A 24,781-nucleotide genomic window follows, 5' to 3' on the forward strand; every position below is an offset into this window, starting at 1 on the left:
AAAGAAAATGTTGCCAAACTCCCAAAACTTCTAGTGTTGATTTAACAGCAACCTTTATACTCAATGAAAAAATAAATGTTACTTCTGATGCCAGGTCATGTAATAGCAACATCAACTATTTAAGAAATCCGCATTCATGTATTTTTAATGTTTTTCTTGATTATGGAAGTGGGAAATGAAAGGGTCTCGCAGCCAAGAAAACAGAAATTGCAAATGGCCTGGAAAGGGACGGAGCACACAAAACAAAAGTTTGTTATCACCTATGCTTTCAACAAAGGTAACACGATAACGTACAGTGAGTTTGGCTTATTTTATAGCCAATATAATGTCTTGACAATAAACTGATACCATCCTCCTGTAAAAGACTTACCTAGTTTTAATTGCCTTCTCTATTTAAAGCAGCGTCCGAGTACAAATTATGTAGCCTACTGTCCCACAATTCTGTTGCCAGAGCAAACTGTCTTTGGATCAAACTATAATGAAAATGAACCTGCTGTAATAATACTTCTGTTGGCAACTTGATGGTTTCAAGTTATAAGAATTGTAAGTACGCTTCTGCTTTTGACGTATGAGTTCCTTCAACTTGAGTATGTAATTAAACTATAAACAAGGTAAGTGTAAAGGAGCGTTTTGGTTCACCTTTATATACAAGGAGGGAGAGGGAATGATATTGGATAGAGTTAAGACCAAGTTTGTTGATGAGTGAACTGCCTACGTATCTTCTCTTGATTCTGGGGGGAGAGAAGAATCAGGTTTGACGTAGTTCATGTATGTGGTATTTATAGCTGTTGAGCATGAAGATCTGCGCAACACGTGTACTGATGAGTACAGATATGTGGTTGAGATCTGGTATGCGTGTAAGGCTGGTGTTGGTAGGAATCCCGCAATGATGGGGAGTAGTAGCAGTGGTTAGTAGCTTGCGGCAGTGATTGGTGTAAGTGCAGCTTTGGTAATGATTGCTTCTAGAAGGCAGGCTGAGTCACGGATCAGAACGCTCTGCGTGAGGATGCGCGAGCTGATCTGTTATGGAGCGATCTCGTAGCTCGGGGGTATGAGCTGATGATGTAGGTCGCTCTAAATGTAGCTCGGGGAAGTGTGATATTTCTGCTATGCTGGACACGTGTATAATATACATTGGTTGTGTATATTAGTCCCTCACAGTAAGGATCAAAAGTTTTTATGGTGAACCAAAGTTCTCTCTTCACCTGATCTACAAGAATATTTACTGGTTGTTTTAGTATTGGTGAGTAGTCGAAGAAAAAAAGCTTGAAGTCGCGCTTATAAACAATGTCATTGTGGATAAGTTGAACTGTTTGCAAGTGAAAATCAAGATTGATAGACATCGGTCAGGTGAAGATACAAACTCAGCATTCCAGAAGCTATATATAAGGTATTAAGTAGTATCTAAATCCAAGATGACAGAATAACTGCACGATGGAGCATGAAGAAACACAGTTCATCAGAGACAAGTACAAGGCGGAATCCACTATTCAGATAGCCCTAGGTGATGGATACGCCAAGCTCATCATTGGAATAATTCCAAGCGTAGAATGGTGAACAATTTTTATTCAAATGGCTCCTGCGGCCAGACTGGTAAGTTGGCCCTCCCATATATCTGTAATCCAAATGATGTTTTTTTCTACACTCAAAACAGCACAAGAAACATTCAGAACAACGCGAGAACATGAAGTACAGTTCAATAGTTACCACTGTGGCAGTATGAATTCACCTTTGATGTTGTCAGATGTGAGATATGAATGTATAGAATCAGAAAGATTAGCTGATGTTGGAACAAGGAATTTCCCGAAGACTACTTGACAGCTTAAAGTGAACAATAATCACAGAATGCTTATCACTTCGTTGTTGAGTACACTTATTACCTTGATCATTGAAAGTTGATTACAGATCATACCAGTTCACCAATTAAATGCACAAGTAGAAATCCTTAGACAACAAACACAAGTAATCAATCATCCTAACATGCGAAATAATGGGTAAAAGAATTTAAATTAAACTCTCGCTCTTATGAGTGAAGTTGAAAGAAATCCATGAGAGGATTGTAAACTAGTAGCTTAGCATTGACAGGCATTACAAAATCAGCTTGAGCATAGTCCTTAATATACTGAACTACTAGCTTATCTCCATCATGGTCTTTGAGGTTGTCCAGTAAGAGCTGGACATCACTAGGATCAGAAAGTGCATCCTGCCCACCATAGCTGAGGAAGAGGGGAATATCGTGAGGAATGCTTGTCATGTTGTATGCAGGAGGCTGAGACTGCCCATAGTGTTCATTGTTCTTTTTGTTGGAGTTATCCCTCACATGTGGAGAGAAGGAAAACGGAGCTGATTCTGCGTGAATATGTCAGAGCGCGACTGCGCTCAGAGTAGGCGCACCTGTGCCCATGCCATAGAAGCCTCCAGTAGAGTGAGCGAGACCTGCGCTCAGAGAGAGCGCACCGACGCCCAAGAGCTTGGAGTCAGAGCGCAACCCGCGCTCAAAGAGAGCGCACTTGCGCCCAGGTCTAATTTTCGTGGGCTTCGCTACAGTAACTACGAAATTTGTTTTTTGGTATAAAAACAAAATCAAGGTTTTGGAAAACCTAACTAGGTCAGAAGACTAAGAACCAGACAAAAACAAAGAGAGAGAAACCAATCGATCTTGAAAGCCATCAAGATTGAGAGATAACATTTACAGAGATACAACCCTGTAAAGAGATAAGAGTGATCTAGTAAGGTGAGAGAGTGAAAGGAGAGATTGTAATCTTCCTTCCCACTTTATAAAGAACTGGCTCTTGTGGAAGTAGACATCATTGGCCGAATCATGGTAAATCTTTGTGTTGTGGTTTGCCTTTACTGCTTTGCATTATTATTTGTTGTTGATAGTTGTTTAGCGAGTTGGGCATGTTAGTATAGGCTGTAGTTGATATTTAGATTTTATCCGGAGTTGAATTGTTTCCATATACGAGTTATCTGTGTAGTGGGGGAATCGATTGGTATTGGTATAATCCCCAACACTTTTCACCATAGTCATACATTAATGTGGATCCTCCTCTAACCATTGTGATATATGTCCAGATCACCGAGAAATATCAGTTTGCAAACCAAGCGTACGTCTTGCCATTATAGTCTTGCTTACAGGTAAATCTGAAGTTATATACAGCTTTTGAATTTTAAAATATCTAGTTTCTATTTTTATTTACAAGTTTGACAAGAAACTATGGTACTTACTCTGAGCCAGGTGGATTAAGTTCTTCATTGCGGTTGGTTGAGGCTCATTTTCAAGAAAAACTTCAATGATGGAAGTGTTAAGACAACAGTTCTTACCTTCATGTGCTAATCAATCACATTTAGTAGGTTCTTAAGATGCAAAAACATTTTCTTTGGACAACTGAGGGAGAGAAATAGAAAGGCTGGAGTCTCTCTACCTGTAAATACAGTCATTAGATCATAGCAGTCAACACCCGCTTTCCTGCACATTGCTTTAAGAAGTTCACTGTTCATTTTGAGAAACCATAGTTACATTTTACTTGTATTACTTTCTAAATTTTTAGTTGGCTGTGGTAATGTTATTGGACTTCCTTTTCTGTCTTAGACTTATAACGAGAGATCATATTCTTCATTCTATTATATTAGTTCATCACTATTTTCACAGAGAGGAGGGAACAACCATCACACAGGTGTTGGAGTTATCCCTCACATGAGGAGAGAAACTGGAGCTGGACAGAAACGGGCAAACTCGACATCGCTAGAAGTCGAAGGCCGCCAGATAAGATAGGCGACTTCGCTTCCAGAGTTCCAAGAATATAGGGCTTACCAGCCAAAGTGAAGCCAGCGGCTTCCAGTCTTCAGCGACTTCAAGGCCAGAGTGAAGCGCCACCAGTCTATTTTTTTCGTGGGCTTTGCTACTGATTAGCATTCGCCAATTTGGTTTTTGGAGATAAAACCAAAATCAAGGTTTTGGAAAACCTAACCTAACGTAACCAAACAAGTCGGTTGGATTGGAATCCGCACTAAAACAAAGAGAGAGAACCTTTACGAGAGACAACCCTCAGAAAGAGATAAGAGTGATCTAGTAAGGTGAGACCTAAAAGGAGAGATTGTAATCTTCCTTCCCACTTTTTATTAAGAACCGGCTCTTGTGGAAGTAGGCATCATTGGCGAACCACGGTAAATCTTTGTGTTGTGGTTTGCTTTTACCGCTTTACATTATTATCCGTGTTAATAGTTGTTTAGTGAGTTGGGCATGTTAAGATAGGTAGTTTGTGATATTTGAGATTTATCCGAGTTGAAGTGTGTTCATACAAGTTATCCGTGTAGTGGGGAAACCGATTGGTATTGGTATAATCCCCAACAAGTGGTATCGAGCCTTGGTTAGAATAGCCTTTAGGGTGTTATCCGAATCTTGGTCGGCGGTGTTTGACGAAATTCCCGAGAGAAGATTTGAGGTTAAATAACTTGTAGAGATGGACCATTCCGTGAACACTCGTATGATGAGTCCGAATAGGAAGAACTACACCATCCGGAAAGCCAAGATGGAAGACTTGCTATAATCGCAAGGACTTGGCACTTCCCATCGAGAATGAGGGAGTAAAACCGTAAAAAGACCGATGAGGTTTGAATGGAAAAAGCTTGACGAAAAGCTATTGGGTACATTCGACAATGGATAGACGCCGGTGTCTTTCACCATGTGGCCCAAGAGACGACTTCGGTTACATGGAAGAAACTCGAAGACCTTTATGAGAGGAAGTCGGGTGGAAACAAAGTGCTAGTCGTTAAGAAGTTTGCGCGCACCACGAAGTACCAAGAAGGTTCTTCAATGTCCGAGCATCTTAATGAAGTACGTAATATCATCAATCGATGCATTTGATGAAGATCAATTTGGGAGACGGTTGAGGCTTTGTTTCTATTAGGCTCTCTACCCCGAAAGTTGGGAGACATTAGCGTTTTCTACATGGAGCGACCCAAGGATGGAATTGTTACCATGGAGATGGCTACCACGCCTTTGTTGAATGAGGAGACTAGAAGGAGTGCAAAGAAGCGGCTCTTCTAACTTCGCAGGTCCTTTCACGCAGAAACGGGGAGAGGTCGGCGTAAAACCATCTCGCTCTAGAGGTGATGACGTATAAATCTAGGGGTGAAGCTAGAACTCCTAAGGCGCAGAGGCAATGTTACTATTGTGCCACCAAAGGCCACTTCAGATATGAGTCACGAGAACACCGAAGAGGGATGAGAAGAATAACCGCGGTACATGAAGACATGGTGCGTAAGAACGGAAACACAGCAGAGATATTTCACCGCACTAGTCGATGACTTTAGTGGGAATTGTGTCGATTGTGGTGTGTCTTTGTCGAAAGTACCTCATGTCGATACGAGTGGGTGATAGATACAGAGCATCCTATCACGCCACACCGCGACGGGGGATTCTTCACTACCTACAGTTGTGGTGAATATGGTGAAGTGAGGATGGGTAAAAGCATGGCCTCGAAGATTATAGGCATTGAGATGTTCATGTAGAAACCAATGTCGGCTACACCTTGACACTCAAGGATGTAAGACATGTCCCCGACATACGGTTAAGCCTAATTTCGGGCCGGGAAATTAGATGATGATGGCTTTGTAAACTCGCTTGGTAACGGGTATGGAAACCGAAAGCAGAGGTTCCATTGTAGCGCGAGGAAAAGAAAACTTGCTCTCTTTACAAAACACGCTAGTTTGTGTAAAGCGTAATTTAACGCGCGTAAGAAGAAGCTTCATCCGAACCGTGGGTACGCTAGATCGCGTGTCACACGGGCATAAAAGGGATGGAAGTTCTTGCTAAGCAAAAGGCCATGCCGGACATTAAAGGTACACATTTAAGTACATGTACTCATTGTTTGGTAGGAAAGCAACACGAGGGTGTCTTTCCAAAGATTCCGTCTCACGAAGGACACCGTCCTCGAACTAGTGCACACGCACTTATGTGGTCCTATGAGTGAAGTCCCACCGGGAGCTTCAGACTTTTGACATTCATTGATGATGCATCAAGAAAGATATGGGTCTATAGTCCGAAGACCAAGGATGAAGTACTTGGCGTGTTTGAGAAATTCCACAAAGATGGTGGAAAGAGAGATCGGAAGTTGTTGAAGTGTATTCGCCGGATAATGGGGGTGAGTACATTGGGCCATTTGAAGAGTATTGCCAGAGTCATGGGATTCGTCATGAGCGGACCGTTCCCAAGACACCGCAAATGTAATGGAATAGCGAGAGAGAAATGAACCGTATCATTGTAGAGAGGATAAGATGCATGCTATCTCACTCTAAGCTACCTAGAAGCCGGGTAGAAGCAATGCGCATACCGTGCATGTGATCAACCCGTCACCGAAGAAAGCCTCCGAATAGTGATTATCCGTAGAGAGTATGGTCGCGAGATGTTGATTATGGATACTTGAGGGTATTTGGGTGCGGGGCATTTGTGCATATTCGAAGGATGAGAGATCCAAGCTTGATGACAAAGCCAAGCGGTGCATTTTTCCTGGTTATGGAGATGAAAAGTTTGGTTACAAACTCTATGATCCGATTAACAAGAAGGTAATCCGAAGTCGAGATGTTGTGTTCTTAGAAGACCAAACCATAGCAGACTTTGAGGAGGGTGAGAAGCTACGTGGCTTTCACCAATGATCTTGTTGATTGTAACCGGTTCCTACCGTGGAACGCGCGCGAAGGCATTGAGAATGCAGAAACCATGAGTTTGAAGCTCATGATGAGAATCCTATTGCTCATGATGGGATAGAACCTATTGGTATAGAAGATGCGGATGAGATGCATGAACCACCACCAAAGCAAGCGTAAGTGCATCCTCCCGAGGCACCGCCAGATGGGGCAAGGAGGTCCGACAGAGAGACTAGCTTCAACCAGGTATCCACCACATACCGTGCGACGCGCTACTATCGGATGGTGGAGAACCTATGTACTATCAAGAGGCACTTGAAGCGTACGCATAAAGAAAAGTGGTTGAAGGCCATGCATGACGAGATGGATTCTTTGCATAAGAATCACACTTATGAAGTTAGTTGAGAAACCCACGGGAGAAAAGTTCTCAAGAATAAGTGGATATACAAAGTCAAGCATGAGGAGAACAATCCTCACCCAAGGCACAAAGCTCGCCTTGTTGTGAAGGGATTCGGTCAAAGGAAAGGGATTGACTTTGATGAGATTTTCTCTCTATAGTGAAGATGACTTCTATCCGGGTGGTATTGGGTATGGCCGCAAGTATGAACCTAGAGGTTGAAAGCAGCTAGATGTTAAGACGCTTTTCTTCATGGAGACCTTGAAGAAAATGTCTACATGGACCACCCGAGGGTTTGAGGGTCAAAGGCAAGGAGCACCTAGTATGCAAGCCGATAAAAAGAGCTTGTATGGGTTGAAAGCAAGCACCGAGACATGGTACATAAAGTTTGACTCCTTTATGGTGAAGCAAGGATACAAGAAGTCCGCTTCCGATCATTGTGCGTTTGTTAAGAGATTTCCGGATGGAGATTTCATCAGGTTATTCATTGATGTGGATGATATGTTGATAGTTGGCCCAAACATCAACAAGATATCCAAGCCGAGGAAAAGACTTGAGTAAGTCCTTTGAGATGAAGGATTTGGGTCAAGCAAAGCGATACTTGGGATCGGGATCACTCGTGACGAAAAGAGTGGAAAGTTGTGGCTTTCTCAAGAAAGCTACATCGGTAGTGTTGAAGAGATTCAACATGGATCAAAAGCCGCCCGGTCGGGTTATCCGCTTGGTGGCCCGGTTCCGCATGACCAAAGAGATGTGTCCTAAGGGTGAGCATGAGCAGAGTCGATGGAAAAGATTCCTTATGCATCCGCGATGGGCGCTTTGATGTATGCCATGGTGTGTACTAGACCGGACATTGCTTTTCGCCCGTTGGGGTGGTAAAGCGATTTCAAACCGGGTAAAGAGCATTGGGAAGGTGTTAAGTGGATATCGAGATATCTCAAAGGCACTTCCAAATCATGTTTGTGCTTTGGTGGAAGTAAGCCCTTTACTTGAAGGCTACACGATGCGCATATGGCGGTGATGTTGACTTCGATGAAGTCCACCTCCGGTTATCCGGGTTACTTTTGCGGGGGGAGCGGTTTCTTGGCAATCTAAGTTGCAAAAGTGTGTTGCCCTCTCCACTACGTAGAAGCCGAGAATATTGCGCCAATCGAGTGTTGCAAAGAGTTGCTATGGATGAAGAGGTTCTTCGACGAACTAGGGCTAAAGCGTAAAACAGTTTGTAGTTCTGTGCCGATCGGGCGCCATCCACTGAGCAAGAATCCGAAGTTTTCATTCTAGATCCAAGCACATACACGCGCGTTATCATTGATTAGAGAAGTACTTTCGAAGACAAGCATTTGTGTATCGAGAAGATCCATACCGACAAGAACGGGTCGGATATGATGACCAAAGTCTTACCGAAAAGGTAAGTTTGATGTTTGTTGTCTTTATTGCCGAATGGCGACACCTCCTCCCGCTGATTTGGCAATTGCATGGAGGTAGCCCCCTCACCGCTCGAGGGGAGATTGTGGAGTTATCCCTCACATGAGGAGAGAAACCCGGAGCCGGACGTCGAAACGGCAAACTCGACATCGCTAAAGTCGAGGCCAAAGTTCCAGAAGTTCCAAGAACATAGGGCGACCAGCCAACTTCCAGTCTTCCGCCGCCAAGCGCCAGAGCGAAGCTACCAAGGCCAGTCTATTTTCCGTGGGCTTTGCTTTGCTACAAGATTCGCTAATTTGGTTTTTGGAGATAAAACCAAAATCAAGGTTTTTTGGGAAAACCTAACCTAACATAACCAAACAAGTCGGAAGGATTGGAATCCGCACTAAAACAAAGAGAGAGAACCTTTACAGAGAGACAACCCTGTAAAGAGATAAAGAGTGATATAGTAAGGTGAGAGACCTGAAAAGGAGAGATTGTAATCTTCCTTCCCACTTTATTAAGAACCGGGCTCTTGTGGGAAGTAGGCATCATTGGCGAACCACGGTAAATCTTTGTGTTGTGGTTTGCTTTTACTGCTTTACATTATTATCTGTTGTTAATAGTTGTTTAGTGAGTTGGGCATGTTAGTATAGGTAGTTTGTGATATTTGAGATTTATCTGGAGTTGAAGTGTGTTCATACAAGTTATCTGTGTAGTGGGGGAACCGATTGGTATTGGTATAATCCCCAACAAACACAGGCACATACTGACATACCCATGCAGCCATGAAACGATAGGGATGCAGCATTCCTGTGTACCTATGTGTTAATACCAAATATTTGGATGATTATTCGTGTCACAAGTGCAAGGATAGATAGAATGGCCCACACTTTTGGATCGAACTCAACTATACCCGACTGGTACATGCTCTGCCACAGAAGTCAACAATTACAGTAGGAAGCTTTGAAGTCAATAATATCCTAGCAATGAGTTAATTTATTTTTTTAGTTACTTCGACAAAAAACCTTTCAGAAGCAGCTCGTGTAACCACCGATGGGATATGACCCAGATAAGCAATCGGGCTCAATAAGGCAGCAGACAGCAACATGCCCAGAAGCTTTTCTTTGGAGAAGGAGGCCAAAGCAAGCAAAGTTCCCTATGAACATTATGGTGCAGCTTTAGCAACCCCATCATGTTCAGCATACAAAGCATAGAGAGACCGAAGATATTTACCAGTGAATGCCCAACATAGTGAAGCTTTTGACCCGTCTGATTTTGTGCACAAACTGAAACACTGCTGGAAGTTCATACAGCACCAATTCATCCCACGACCAATCCCAGTATGCCTACATATTATATATATACTAGAACTTAACTCAGAGAAATTCACAGAAGAAAATGGTTGCCTATAAACTCAACGATTTCGATAACAATTCAGAACAAAACCGGATCATTAGAACCAATTGAAGCATGCTCACGGCTGTATTTGGTTCCACGAGTGTTTGCAATCCACACATCATACCCACTGTCAGCCAAAATGAATGCTAAGGACTGGTCTGGAGAATTCAGCAGCCAGGTTACCCCGTCCTGCCAACAAATAATACAAGACATTTCTTGTCTAATCAAATCGATTTTCCTTTTCTCAAGAAAAACCTAGTTTAAAAAAAAAATCATGTGATATTATTAGCAGAGAATTGGAAAATTATCAATGGACACCACAAGATCAACTGAACAGACTGTTAAGTATATTAAGTACAATTAAGGAATAAGTCACAAGCCTACCACCAACAACTTAACCGCAGTTCATGTGAAATAACACAAACATATACTTACCAAAAAAAACACAAACGTATACTTACCATCAGGACTCCATGCTGCAGCAAAACTGGTATCCTGTCTCCTGGTGTCTGATCTGTTCGCCCCAACGGGATTCTTTGCACGCTGAGAATATAACCATCTGGTGTTGTCGTCTGCAATGAAGCAAAAAAAGTCATTGCCATACACTTCAGTGCAAACACGAAAGACAAGACAGAAATTCTACACCGTACTGTATGTTCTTCACAAACATATCAATATATCTCGACTCTCGCTATAAATATTGTATGAGCACAAAACAACTCAACCTCTCTCCCTCTCCTTCTTTCTTTTTCTTCTCTTCCTCTTTTTCTCTTCTCACACTGTTCCTTTTATATAGCCCCCTTCCTTTTTGTGTTGTCCATCTGTCCTTCCATATTACGGTCTGCCTCCCGTCCTTACCAGTGCCACGTCTGCGGTCTAGGGTTCCGCGGTTATGATCTCCTGCACCTCTCTCCCTTTTTCTTCAGTATTTTGCATCCTATCCCCTGCACCACTGACCCAGTCATCTTTTCTACATTATGCCACTACAAATGCCTCTTCTCGACTCTACGGTCATGTTAAAGGATCCGGGGTCGAGAACCTTCATCGCTTGTCTTTTCTGTTCCTCGCCCCTACCCCTTTTTCCTCGATTTGTGTGTGAGGTGAACTATCATCATCACGCATGTTCCAGCCGCCCTTGTGTCTCACGCCCCCACGTGTCTCATCCTGACTGGATTGTCACTCCGACTCCTCGAATTCACCAACTCTCCGTATTTACCCCTTTTTAAGCTCCTTTCCTTCTCCCTCTTTCTCATTTCCTTCTCTCGCTCTGCCATTATTCTCTCTTTTCTGATCAGACTCTGTCAGCGCGAGCTCCACTATTCTTCCGGCGATTCCCCTCCACTTTCGGCACCCTTTTTCAGGCCTAACATCTCTGTCCTTGTTCCCACCAGTACGTTTTCTGGACTCATTCTCTTTTTGTTTGAACTGGTTATTTGGGTTGGTTCCTATCTCGCATCTGTTCCTCTGTATTTCCGATGTCGGCCAGTGAATCTGATGAATCGGGCTCATCTCCATCCCTTGGGGTAGCATCTCCACCCCCTACATCGTCTGCGGTGGTACCATCCACTTCGGGGCGTCAAGGTCCCCCATTACCTCCACCGTCTCGATGCCGCCGCCCTGATTTAGACTCAATTAGGGTTGCTTATGGCATTCCTGCCAGTATAAGTCTAGAGCATGTGTCATCCACCACCCATTACCCCCACCTGGTTCCCCGCAGACCGGGGTGCCTCATGATCACTGTGGGTCAAATAGTTGCCGATCTATGGCTTCCCCTCACCTGCCTGGACGTTGAAGTATGTAATCATTTTAATATCCCCCCATGCCAAGGCATTGGGAACTTTTGGCGGACAATGTTTGCCGCGAACTCATACAACAAAGCTGGTGAACCTCAGATCACCAGCCGCGATATCATTTCTCACTATTTCCTCAAGAAGAGCACCAAGGACGTCGGTGTGGGGTACCAGTCCTTCTGTGTGCGCCCTCAGAAGTCCCCTCTCTTGCTCCGCGTCACTACCTCCAATAAGGTGTGGCACCACTATCCTTTATACGTATCGGGGCAGTTTCTGTCCGCGGACCTTCCTCCATAACTGACACTTAACCATCTCGCCTTCATAGCCCGTGGTGAGTATCTCTATTATTAGTATCTCTTTATCCATCTGTATCGTTGTCCACTAACCGCTGCTTTTCTCCATTTTGTAGGTTGGCGACAGGATTCCAAATCTCAAATTTACTCAGGCATCTCCTGTCTCGTCTTCCAGAGGCTTCACGATCTTGGTGCTGGTCAAGTCGAACTCTTATGTATCAATCCTACCACCGCTACTCCCTTATTGCAAATCCCTGATCTACAAACTTTTCGCGGCTTCTCTGCTCCATTTTACCGTCCCCCTCCTCCCAAAGAAAGGAAACCGCGAGCCTCACCCCCTCCCATAAAAAGATCCCAAAACCCAGGCTCCCACCATCGTCATTCCCCACCTTCCTCACGGTTACGCAAATCTTGTGAACCCCGCCTTTACTCTGCTCTCGAAGACATTCCCTCTTTCCGCTCCATATCCACTTGGGACGATCAATACACCTCTCCCCTTTCCCCCACTAACGATATGGATATCCGCAAACAAAAATTGTTTGACAGCGACTCCGACGGAGATGACGATGACGATGTCATGGAGATCCCTGTCCCTGAAATCAATGTATCTGCCAGAACACCACCAACCAAAAGGCTGCGGACTTCCACCTCTGCCGAGTCTGACCAAGTCACCCAGCAGAACTCCGTCTCAGAAGATCCTGAGCCCATCACTTCCCAACCCCTTCAATCCGCAGTCCTTTCCCCGCACACTCGCCGCCCTGGCAAAGAACCTTGTCCCCCCGTTGCTCCTACTTCTGATTTGTCCCCTGTGGAAGAATTCCGTCCCGTGTTCAAGGTACGCGATCGCAGGCTGACCACCGCCGACTCTGCCTTGGATAATGCGGCCATCGCCTCCTCTTTTTTTTGTAATGCTCATCTTCCGAAAGACATAATGTATTCTAATAGGGGTTCATTCGATCAGCATCGTACGTCATTGTATACCAATTGGGAAAGGGTACGCTCTCTCTTTTTTTTTTTTTACATCTCGCCCTATGATTTTAGGTAAGCTTGGACATTTCTTACATGGTTCGCGGACTTCTCAACGCCAATAATAAAGTCGTATCCCTTGAAAAAGAACTTTGCGGACCTAAAAGCTTAAGAAGCGCCTGTGCCAGGCTTCAATCCGATATGGAAGCCACCAACCTTGCAAAGATCCGGGCCCAAGACGAGCTTAGGTTCGTGGAGTTGACTCATCAGCATGATATGGACAAAGTCACTGAACGCCTGGAACGACAGAGGGAAGAACTTCTTCAACAACACCAATGCGACTTGGACGCTCTTGCTCGCCAACATCAAGAAGCCATGGATACCCTTATACAGACACATCAAGCTGCCTCCACTGCCTTGCAGCAACAGCACCAAGCCAACATGGCAGCCTTGCGCGACCACTTTAAACTGTTGGCCGATAAGCGAGTAGTCCAGAAAATTCAAGAAGAGCACGTGCGACTCACTCGAGAAGGGAGACTCCTCCCCGAAAGGCCCAACACCCCTGAGCTTGACAGAACTGATGCTGCACTGGAGGTCGGACGACCCACTGATGTCATCCCCAATCCCCCCAGTCAAGAGGACCCGTCCACTCTAGCAGCGGCTACCAACGACTCCGCAACTACGGCCATAGACGAAGACTCTGATATCCGGACTCATGATAACCCCACAACCGAGCAGTTTTAGCTCTTCTCTTTTGCATCATGCCACATCTGAACTATTGAACTCTTACCAGATTTACTCTTTTGTTTTGTAAACACTTGATGTTTGTTTTGTTTCAAAGAATGCTTGTTTTCGTTTCATGTGCGTTGTTTCTTTAGCCATGGATTTCAATGCTTGATTAATTTGTACTGTACATACATACCCCATCTCCCCATGTCTATATATCTCTCCTGAGATTTTGCTGCATTGACTTAGATAGTTAGTATTCTTTCTTGGCCGTTCTCTTTCTGCTTAGCTACCTAGCCAGAAGTGATTTATCTCCACGAACCGCGTGTATCTATAACACTAGTCCGCAACCACCTAATTCACTTAGGACGTCTCAACGCCACCGGCTCCGCTCCGGCCTTGTATCGGCGAAGGGCTCATCCCTTCCGTTGACTTTTACTACTACTGGGTTAAATGCCCCACGTGTAGTTCAACTCTCTCGTCCGTGAAGGGCTCATCCCACTCCACGGATGAGGACAACTCCTCTTGTCCCCTGCTCAACAATGTGATTATGTCAGCGAAGGGCTCATCCCCCCCGCTGTCCCTCTCTATTCTGGGGCTCAATGCCCCATGTGTGATTTGTATCACTCCGCGGTGTTATAGACACGGGAAGCCGCTTGGGGGCCCCTTACTTTGCCCCATGTATAATTCTGAACTTGTCTCAGTGAAGGGCTCAACCCCTCCACTCTCTTTCTCACACGGTTTCCACATCTTGTCCCATGTTCATTCTGGAACTCTTCTACTGTTACTGCTAACAATTTCATCTCAAAAGTGTCGTTATATTATATATTTACGTACAGCTACATATCTTTGCTCTGGCTTTTCGTTACATTTAAGTGTGAAATTTTTTGACCATTCTAACATTCCATGGTTTCTCTACCAACTTGCCTTCCTCGGTCCGCAATTTGTAGGTTCCCGCTCCTCCTATATCTACCACGGTATACAGCCCTTCCTAGTTTGGCCCTAATTTCCCATCATTCTCTCTCTTTGTGCTAGGAGTCACTCGGCGGAGGACCTGCTCGCCTGTCTGGAAGTGCCGCGGCTTGACCCTCTTGTTATACTGTCTCTGTAACCTTCTATGGTATTCTTCTAACTTGATGCGGGTTGTGTCCCTTTTTTCTTCCGCCAAATTCATATCCGCTGCTAATATTCTCCAATTTGAACCCTCCTCCACTGCCTTTGTCTGCGTTGTTGTTGCAACCATTTCTGAAGGTATCACGGCCTCCACACCATAAGCCATAGAGAACGGGGTCTCCTGAGTGGAGGGCCGAGGTGTAGTCCGATAGGCCCAGAGTACATGATTCAGCTCGTCTGCCCAAGCCCCCTTTTTATCTTCCAACTTCTTCTTCAGATTGTTCATAATAGTTTTGTTGGATGACTCCGCCTGTCCATTACCCACTACACCATTTGGGTGGATTTCTAACGCTCACTATTTTTTCTTTGTCACAGTTCTTAACCGTTAGTAGCTTGCTAACAGTAGATAAGCGTAATGAATCATAGTTTTCCGTGAGTAAATATCGAATAATTTATTGAATTATTTGCTCGCGGTATTGTAACACTTTAGTTACTGTTGGAAACAATTAAACTGAAATAAAATAAAAAGGAAAAATCTAGTGAAGCCCTTGCGGCATCTTCCTCTTATCAGTTTCAGAGAGGGCATCAACTTAGATATGTAGAGGATCGATCGGTGAATGAGGGGAGCTTAAATCATCATCCCCTTCTCTTCGATTAAGGTATTTTCTCCTTTCTGACCGTCTTTCTATTTTTTTCATTTGCTTAAGAGTTGGGAAAATCATGGGTTTTAGGGTTTAATGTTTACATCTTCATTTTCTTTTAATTCTCTATTTTTAATTTCTTTCATACTTGGGGTTTTAGAGGATGCATTGGAGAATGAATTGGTGTTTATAATTAGATTTTCAATTTTGTCACTCCAATTTTCATTTTCCAATTTTTGTACTAGGGTTTTATGTAGTTGCTGATTTTTTTTGGTTGTTCAACCCATCTTCCACAGCTTGTTTTGATCTCCTAGTCGGACAAAATATGTATCAAATTTTGTTTTCGTGACTTTCATTTTTACTTTTGTTTAGGCCGTGGCTGCTACCCACAATTTTATCTGTTGGATTCTCGTGTGGAAGCCTTTTCCACGGCTTAAAGTTATTTTTCGCCCCTGTAAACCGTAGGCAAAGATCGATTGAAATATAGTTCCATGATAAAGTTGAGAACATAACAACACAAACACCACCAATGGCAGCCACCACGTCTCCTACCTACGGGCCACAGTATAAAGTTGAGAACATAACTATTATCGTTGCTTTTTGTGGTACTTCACTACTTCTTCCTCCTCCTTTTCTTCTTCTTAGTTCTTCCTATAGTTTTGTTTGGGCTTGAAAACCTAGGGTTTCCTCTTTATGTTGTTTTCTTCTATTCTTCGTTTAGATTTAAGAGGGTAATGTTTAATTACAATAATTTCTTTAATTTTTACTTTTGGGTTCTGATTTGTGCATTTTTCGGGTGCATAAAATATTGTTCGAGTTCCTTCATTTCAGATGTGGCTTTCTTAAATGAGGGAGACGAATCAGGTAACCCTAAGCTAGCTTCTTCTTTATCTTCTATGTATCTAGTTTCTATGTCTAGTTAAATTCTATGTAAACCTTAACAAATTGGTTGTCTTTTTCAAAGGGTTTGGTTAATTGAGTTTTGGTTCGCATCGCAGCAGCTAAACTGAATTAAAGGTTTGTTTGTTACTTTTCCTTTTAGTTGATGATTAATTTGCTTGTTTTGATTGGGTGTTGACTATTGGGTGATTCAATATGGTAGGGAATTTGTTTGTTGAAATTCTTCTGAGAACAAATTATTCTTGTTCTTCATTTCTTTGAGTTTGGTACAGTCTTTGCATTGGTTTATGTCCTGATTTTTGTTGGTGGTTGTATTTGTTCACTTCGCTTCCTTGGTTTTTCGACTCAGCATTATGAAATTTTCAGTTGGATTTAGTGTGGTAATCTCGCAACTGATTTCTCTAGTATGGTGATTGTTCCTCTTCTTTTGGGAAGGGAAGAAAATGATTGGTTCCTGAATGGTATGCCAATTCAGTTGCAATATCCCTGTTGATGGGTCTAGTTGTGTTTAGCTCTGTGTAAGTTTGAAAAGGTTGTCTATACTCTTCACTATGTTAAACGATGCACATGACTCATTTAGTAGGTACCTGTGCTTTCCTCATGATAAGATCCTAAAACTGTAGTTTTAACCCCTTAATAATCATACTTTTAGACTAATTATGCGAGTAATAAATAAGAGTTAATGCTGATTACGTGTTTTTATGTATTTCAGGCAGTAAAGTCAATTATGTGCAGAAATGTGTCACTTTGGCGAGATAAAGGAGCAAGGGTTGGTTGCTAAGAAGTTCTGTGATAAAGGCCAATATTCAAGGAGACAAAGCCTTTGTAAAGCCCAGTCAAAATCTAAAAAGTCAACACGGGCAGAAACAGATGTGCACAAGTCGGCTGAACTTCCGAAGACCATATCTTTGGACTCAGACCTCGGAATTGGGCCTACCTTATGTCAAAACGACCGGCTCGGAAAGAGCTTTCCAATGGTCTAAGCCTTGACCCAATCAAAGGAGCAAAAGTGAATAAAAAGTCTGTTGAAGGAAAATCCAGCTGAAGAGCCCTTTTTGGAATGAAAGAATTGGGTTTTGGGCCCGATTTTCCGGCCCAAAATATGGCTCCAAGCCCATACACGATTTTTGGATCTGAAGCATATAAAAACAAAAGCTTAGCTCTTTGTTAATGGTAGATAGTTAGACCTAGATTAGAAATTAGATTAGTTAGCCTCTATTAATTAGTTTTAGAACTTAGTTTTAGAATTTCAATTAGTTAATTAATTAGTTTTTTCATATCTTGTTTTAGATCTAGTTTCATGTTTAATTAATTACTTTAGAACAAAGTAGATTATTAATTTAAATTCATTTTGAATCATTGTTCTTATTGTTCTATTAGATTTGTAAAGTTAATTTCTTATTCAAATCATTACTCTCACCATTGTTCTTTGTGTTTGTTCAATTGAATTTGTATAAGTCTTGAGAGTTAAGAGTGGAACGATTCCGTACTCGTTATATTGCATGAATATATAAGTGAGAGTAGGAAATAAATAGTTGATACTGTAGAATAATATTAGAGTAATCTAATTGAGTTTTTACGGGTTATCATGGCGCCGCTGCCGGGGATCGAACCTGGGTCACCCGCGTGACAGGCGGGAATACTCACCACTATCAAATGGCGCCGCTGCCGGGTTATCAAATGGCGCCGCTGCCATCTTAATCTCGTTCAAGACAAGAATTCAATTGCTTGAATCCAAGGGGCAATCCCCCATTCTCTACCCACCCACCCTTTTAATTTTTCATTCTTATTTCTTGAATTTTTGGAACTGTTCACTGGTTTAGGCATAGGGGCTGCGGATTCACAAAGGAAAACACGACGGTAAAGGTATTTCTAAATTTTCAAAAATTCTGAAACTTTTCAGACATAATATTTAATGTCTTTTTGATTTACTGGAATATTTTCAGATTTTTCCAAGTTGGTTTACCTTGTGAACAAATACAATCTTTATAGTGCTGTATTTCAGTTTTCAAACCGTAAGTTCTTGAAAAAACAGACGAGTAAGGTTACTTAGGCAGTTCCAAAAATTCTAAACTTTTTACAGGAGTATCTATCCTAAGTCAGGAGTTTTTAGTAAAACTTTGATGAGTTTTTGATTTGTTTTGACCTCCTAACTAGTGGATTGTTTTCAGTGTGTTTCTGCAGTTTTGCAAACACTTAATTTCTGAAACACCAGCCTATAAGGAGGGTTTGTAGAATTCCAATTGCTCTAAATTTTTTACAAAAATACGTAGGATCTGTCAGGAGTCTCCAGTAAAAGTTTGGTGATTTTTTTCTCTGTTTTGATTGGTTAACTATTCCGTTGTTTGTATTGTGTCCGAAAACTGTTTCACAAACTTTGAAGGGCAGTAAAAGGACTTTCATAGCTCCGATTGATCTGATATTTTACAGGCTACTTGATAGACGTCTTAGCAATTTACTGTAAAAATTTCAAATTTTTTGGAGAGTGTGACCTGCGCCCATACAAGGCCAAACCGGAGCGCGACCGGCGCCCAAAACATTGGAATTCCAAATTCCACCTGAGCGCGACCCGCACCCTGGGCAAGCAAAAGTTGAGCGCCACCCGCGCCCAAACGCCTAAAAAAACCACTTTTTGGCTGAGCGCGACCCGCGCCTTACCAAGGCTAACTTCGAGTGCGACCCAAGCGCTGGAACTCCGCTTTGACTGAAGCGACACGCGCTCTACCTAAACCAAACCCGAAGCGCGCAGCGCCTCTTGTGTAATACCGGTGATTTTTCACAGGTCAGTCCAAATTTCCATTTCTTTAAGTTTTTCAGTGTTCTAACTTGTTATATACACTAAACACGCGTAAACAAGACGCTATTTGTAAGCGAAGCAAGGAGGCATTCAGGTACTCCTTTCACTCCTCGTTTCTTCTGTCAGAGGAGTTTAATTCTAGTATAATCAGGCTTGTTTTCTTAAAACGCAATACCACACGCCTATCTAGAAATTTATAGCTAGAGTTTTGGTTGCATATTAATTGCCCTATAATATATTTGAAAAACCAATATGGCATATCAATATGTAGACCAACAATCATATGATAATTATGCAAACCCTTCACCATGTTCATGTTGTGGTAGTCCTAACCATTGGGCTTCTCATTGCCCATCATATGAAGAGCAATCATATAATTATTATGAAAACCCTTCACCGTGTTCATGTTGTGGTAGTCCTGACCATTGGGCTTCTCAGTGCCCATCATATCAAGAGTTTGAGCCTACTATAGGATATAATAATAATTATGAACCGCAATTTTCAAACATTCATAGTAACTCATACAATCAAGAGTTTTCTAGCATCCAAACTATTCATGGATCGAGTTCCACCAATAACAATCAACCAGCCATTCAACCTTAACCTAACCCATCACAGTACGATATCAACCAGAGTCACTTAAACGCCAATAACTATTACTATCAAACACCATACCAACTAGAACCACACCACCAAGTTTCCCCTCCGCTATCAACATTTGACAAAATAATGGCCCAAAACAAAATAATACTTCAGAACCTAGAACGGACAAAATTGATGCTAACCTCACATACCACAGAACTTTCAACCTTGCCCGAAATTGACACACAAGTAGAACAACCCATTCCCATAACCACACCATTCGACCTAGTTAAGACCCACCCTGAATTTCATGAACTATTACCTACCTATGACCCTCCCATTAACCATTATGTTAACTCCACACGCCACCTGGATGAGAAAATTCTTGAAGATGACTCTTTATGACTTGTTTTGGATGACCACTCAAATTTGATAGATGCCTCCGAGGAACCTCCTACTGATCCATCTGAATATGAATATAATAATGACACATTAGAAGATATTTATAAAGATGTGACGGAGGAAGAATTTGATAACTATTGACATTCTCTTAATATGGACCCTCCTGTTGAGCATGTCCAGGCTTTTGAGTTTGCTAACCGCACTCAGCTGGATGATTCCTCGACACATTCGAATGATGCCATTGAGGATACTTATAGTGTTTTAGAAGAAGAGGGTGAGGACATAGAGATTAACAATTAATCTAAGGCATGAACAAGTTAATGTGCAAGAAAAAGAGGAAGTAACTTCTTTAGCGCAATGTGAATCTCAATTTAGTTTGGCAACTGAGGAAATAACAATGGAAGGAATAGATGACTTTCTTAAAGATAAAGCCACGAACCACAACCTTGTGGATTCAGCCAAGCTAAATGTAGAGTTCTTAAGAGCGTGTGAGGATCCAACAACTGATGAACCACCAACTGACCACCAACCACCTGAGTTACCACCTCCTAAAATCCAACCATCTACCAACACTAAACCATATATTCACCCACCATTTCAGAGGAACCTCGAATTTGCACTTGAGCCTATTGCCTCAGAGACCCTCTATAATTTTTTCAACCCTCATAGTGATGAGTGTTTGCCTAGCACACACTCCCATGAGTACACCATTCCAGTAATTGAGAGCCAAACTTTGACCGAGTGTAGTGAGAAACCTAGTTTGTCTTATTTTTCCGCATCTGAGCTTTATGAAAGACATCATGATCCACACTTCATTCCCTTCGCACCTAAAGTTTTCGCTAATTCATCTTTTGGGTCATTCTAACTATTTAAAACAACTACAACATGATGGGTTGCATATGTTCTTTGATAGGATGCATAAGTTTTCATTCCTTCGCTTACATGTTTGCTTCCAATTATACAACATCATTCTGTTTGGGGGTGTTGTTAGTATCATGTTTTTATGGCTAGACCCCCAACTCTTTCGACTATTTGTGTATAGTTGACCACGCATCATCCATTTTGTGCCACCCCAGTTTCTTGTTTGTTTGGGGGTGTGCACAGTCTAGGGAAATCTGACTTAAAACGACCCCACATTAAGTCTTGGGAATTCGACTTTAAAAGACCCATGTTTTAAAACAAATTTTCAAAAACCTGTTTTCAAAAATTTGTTTGGGGGTGGGGAGTTTGGTTTTTCCATTCTTGATCACTAAACTTCTTATTCTTATCCCTTCCCCATCTGATAGCTAGATTTCTTGTTGTTTGTTGTTTTGATGTTGTTTTTATTGTTTTTAGTAGTTTGGATATTAAGTTGTTAAATTCAGTAGTTAAATTTGAATTCGTTAGTTAATTGTAATTGAATTTCATTTTTTTAAAGTTAAGTGGTTCTTTTCAAATTGTGCATTGTTTTTATCGTTAATCCCACCTTCCCGAATTGTTTGGGGGTGGTATTATTTAGCCTAGCATAATTTGTTATATGATCATCTATTGTATACTTTGTTTTGGAGTGAGGATTGAGAATATTGCCGATATGGGCATCGCTATGAATAGATATTGTGGAAGGATGAAATCTCGATGAGTTAGGCAGTTTCTATCCTAAATTCAACCTAAAAGATATTATGGTTGTTTTAGAATCAAGAATATGAGTTGTTTCCGTTTTCGGTTTTGGAAATTTTATTATTTCCGACAATTGCCTTAAAGCTTTTTGGCAACTTTCCGATTCGTCGTGGCAATTTACAACCTATTAAAACTGCATTCATTCTACACTCAACACCCCAACTACATCTCACATTCATCTATCACGTTTCACTCCCACTTTACCTTATTTTTCCTTCGCACTTCGGCTTATTAGGTCCCCGAGCGCACTTGCGCCCTAGAGGAGTGCCACCTGCGCCCTAAGCACTGTTAGAGAAATCCTACCATGAGCGACTGCGCTTTTTCAGCCCAAACTGGCTTACTGCCCAAAAAACTGGAATTCCGTTTTCATCCCGAAGCACCCTCGCCCAAGTGCTGGAACTTCGAAATTCACTAGAAGCACCCTGCGCCCAACCCACCATAGCATAGGAGCCACTCATACAGCCCCTACGGGCACCAAAAATTTCCAGTTTTTGAGGGTTGTTCGGGATAGTTCGCGGTGTTCTAGAGAGTAGTTTTGTGATGACATCCCCTCGTATCATACCGGAGCAGTCTTTTGAAGACTTGTTCCAAAGTCACACCTATGGTGCTTGCAGTCTTTTGAAGACTCTATCTCCCGAAAGTTTGACATTGAATTAAGGAGGTCTGTTACTAAACTGGAAATATACCAGACTTGTGCTGCAGTCTGCTCAAAGTAGACTTGCTAGTCTGACTTTATGCTATAATTTGTCTTAGTTAGAGTGGGTTTTGGGATATAGTGACCTAGGATGAAAAGTTAGCTCTCTGAATCTATTTTCTAAGGGTTCTAGTTTCATAGTATTTGGATATCCGAGTTAAGAGTTACGCATGTCCAAAGATGGCATTCTAGCCTACCGGGGAAAGGCTGCTTGTAGGCCGATTCAAGCTTTCGATTTTGTTGTAGTTAGAGTTAGATTTGTGTTTTAATGATCTTGGCAGTAAAGTTAGTGATCTTTATCTACTTTCTAACGACTCTAATTTCATGGTATTTGGATTTTTGAGCTGGGAGTTACGGGTATCGAAAGGTGGACTGGTCCAACTGAATTTTCAGTGTACTGGATTGATTTTGAGTTAAATGTAGACATAGTTAAAGTCAAATTTAGGTATCCTCTACATATGCAGAAAAGATAGTTCAATGTGTCTGTTTTCTAATGCACCAAGTTTCATTGTATTTAGACATCTGTGTGAGAAGTTATGTTTTCTGGGATATGGTCTGTAACAAGTGACATACGCACAATCTTCACTTGTGTCGAGCAACTTATTTACTTGGAACGGGTGTACAAAGGGAAGGTAAGTAGTTACTCTAATATATTCATATGCATGATTTATTAATTATAGGCTTGTTAGAATGTTGAATACACTAGGGATAAAAGCCTTGAATAGTTTGGTATGATATATGTCAAATTTTGAATGAACCGAGATATAGTCTTAGAATTTTATATATCTTGTTGAACCCATGTAAAATTTATCAATCAGGAACCTACGTAATAATGCAAATTTGCTTCTTTTGTTGGTATAGGTAGGCAATGTGTATGTTCAGTTTAGAGAAGAACATGTTGCAGCTGTTGTTTAGCTGGAAGGTTTTATGGAGGTTAGTTATCATATCTCATTTATCCTTTAACAAACAAGGCCTATAGTCAGATAATAGAATATACATGTATGATTATGGCATTATGCACTCATATAGGTTTTGTCTTGCAAAAAATCATTTGGCTGGAAAGTTTTTGAGGTACTTGGGTAATACTTGAAATTATACTTGAAATTAGTATTTACTGAATTCAGGTATGGATGTTTATTTCATTTTTCCTGTCTTACGTATTTTAATTTATGTTATTCTCAGGATTCAAGATTTATGGAGTGTCGAGGCCTAGATAGTCGAAGAAGAAGATGATAAGTTCCCTGACAAATCTAAAATGTTTATTTCCTTGTGTATCAAATTTCCGAATTCGCATGTTCTTTATGTGTATAACTTTTTGGTTGTGATTTGTAGTAATATAAAGGAGTATGTACTTGATTGGATGTATTTGTGAGGTTTTCTGTTTATTGGTAACTTTTGTGGAATTTTCAAAAAAAAAAAGGGCATTTATGCAGGTGATTGGTGAATGTGGTAAACGTGTGACAGGAGAAAATTAATTTTTTTTCAATACGAAATTGTTTTTTAACGGCAAAAAAACGTTACTAAGCTCTTCATTAAGTAACACTTATAAAGTAGGAAAAACGTTAGAAATGGGTGTAAAAATCGTTAGTAAATGATTAAATTAGTAACATATACTACACAAAAAAGCGTTACTAATTTCTTATAACCGTTACTAATATATTTATTAAGCTACGTGTACAGACCGTTAGAAATTGAAGGAAACCGTTACTATTGTTAAAAATATTTAATGCGATTGAGTCTAGAAACCGTTAGTAATTAATTTTAGTAACGCTAAATAACCGTTACTAAAAAGAATTTGTAACGGTTAGAAACCGTAAGTAAATAACTTCACATATTAATAACGCCCAAACAGTTACGGAAATAAACCGTTACAAATATTTTTAGTAACGGTTCTGCGCTGTTAAGAATATCCTGTTTTGGTATAGTGACCCTCCGGGTTGTAAGGGGCCGAGAAACTTTGTTTCACCCCGTACGCTTGCAAGAAGCCAGCCACTTTTGCTCCGGTGAATTGGGTCCCGTTGTCCGCTATGATGGCATATGGTAATCCAAACCGGTAGATGACGTTCTCCCACAAGAACTTGATCACTTGTGTCTCTTTCACCTATTGCAAAGGTACGGCCTCGATCCATTTCGTGAAATAATCAGTGGCTGCGAGCATGAATCTTCGCTTCCCACTAGCCATGGGCAGCGGTCTCACTATATCCATTGCCCACATAGCAAAAGGCCATGGAGTGAAAACGTTGTGTAAAGGTTCCTCCTGGGCGAATATTAGTTGAGCGAATCTCTGACACTTGTCGCATCTTTTAGCAAACTCCACTGCATCCCTCTTCATATGAGGCCAGAAATACCCTTGTGTCAGCAACCGATGAGT

The 24,781-nt window shown here is 41.7% G+C and overlaps 1 protein-coding gene and 1 pseudogene across 2 annotated transcripts; both read right to left on the minus strand.

Moving 5' to 3' along the window:
- Positions 1–422: 422 nt before the first annotated feature.
- LOC147475280 (triacylglycerol lipase 2-like) lies at positions 423–11,124 on the minus strand (annotated as a pseudogene). Its single transcript, XR_015209713.1, has 8 exons — positions 11,050–11,124; positions 10,312–10,422; positions 9,899–10,039; positions 9,686–9,798; positions 9,451–9,608; positions 3,426–3,493; positions 3,229–3,339; positions 423–2,349 (listed from the first exon to the last, which is right to left on the minus strand). The product of XR_015209713.1 is annotated as a triacylglycerol lipase 2-like (transcript).
- A 3,492-nt stretch (positions 11,125–14,616) lies between these two features.
- LOC147475281 (uncharacterized) lies at positions 14,617–15,024 on the minus strand. The gene has a single exon (XM_086585359.1). It carries the CDS (start codon positions 15,022–15,024, stop codon positions 14,617–14,619), a length of 408 nt encoding a protein of 135 aa, XP_086441485.1.
- Positions 15,025–24,781: the final 9,757 nt, after the last annotated feature.

The sequence above is a fragment of the Coptis chinensis genome, chromosome 9 (genome assembly GCF_015680905.1).
Source record: "Coptis chinensis isolate HL-2020 chromosome 9, ASM1568090v1, whole genome shotgun sequence".
NCBI lineage: Eukaryota > Viridiplantae > Streptophyta > Magnoliopsida > Ranunculales > Ranunculaceae > Coptis > Coptis chinensis.

Excerpts from the sequence above, each read along its gene's own strand:
- LOC147475281 (XM_086585359.1), bottom strand. The coding sequence starts at position 15,024 with ATGAACAATCTGAAGAAGAAGTTGGAAGATAAAAAGGGGGCTTGGGCA.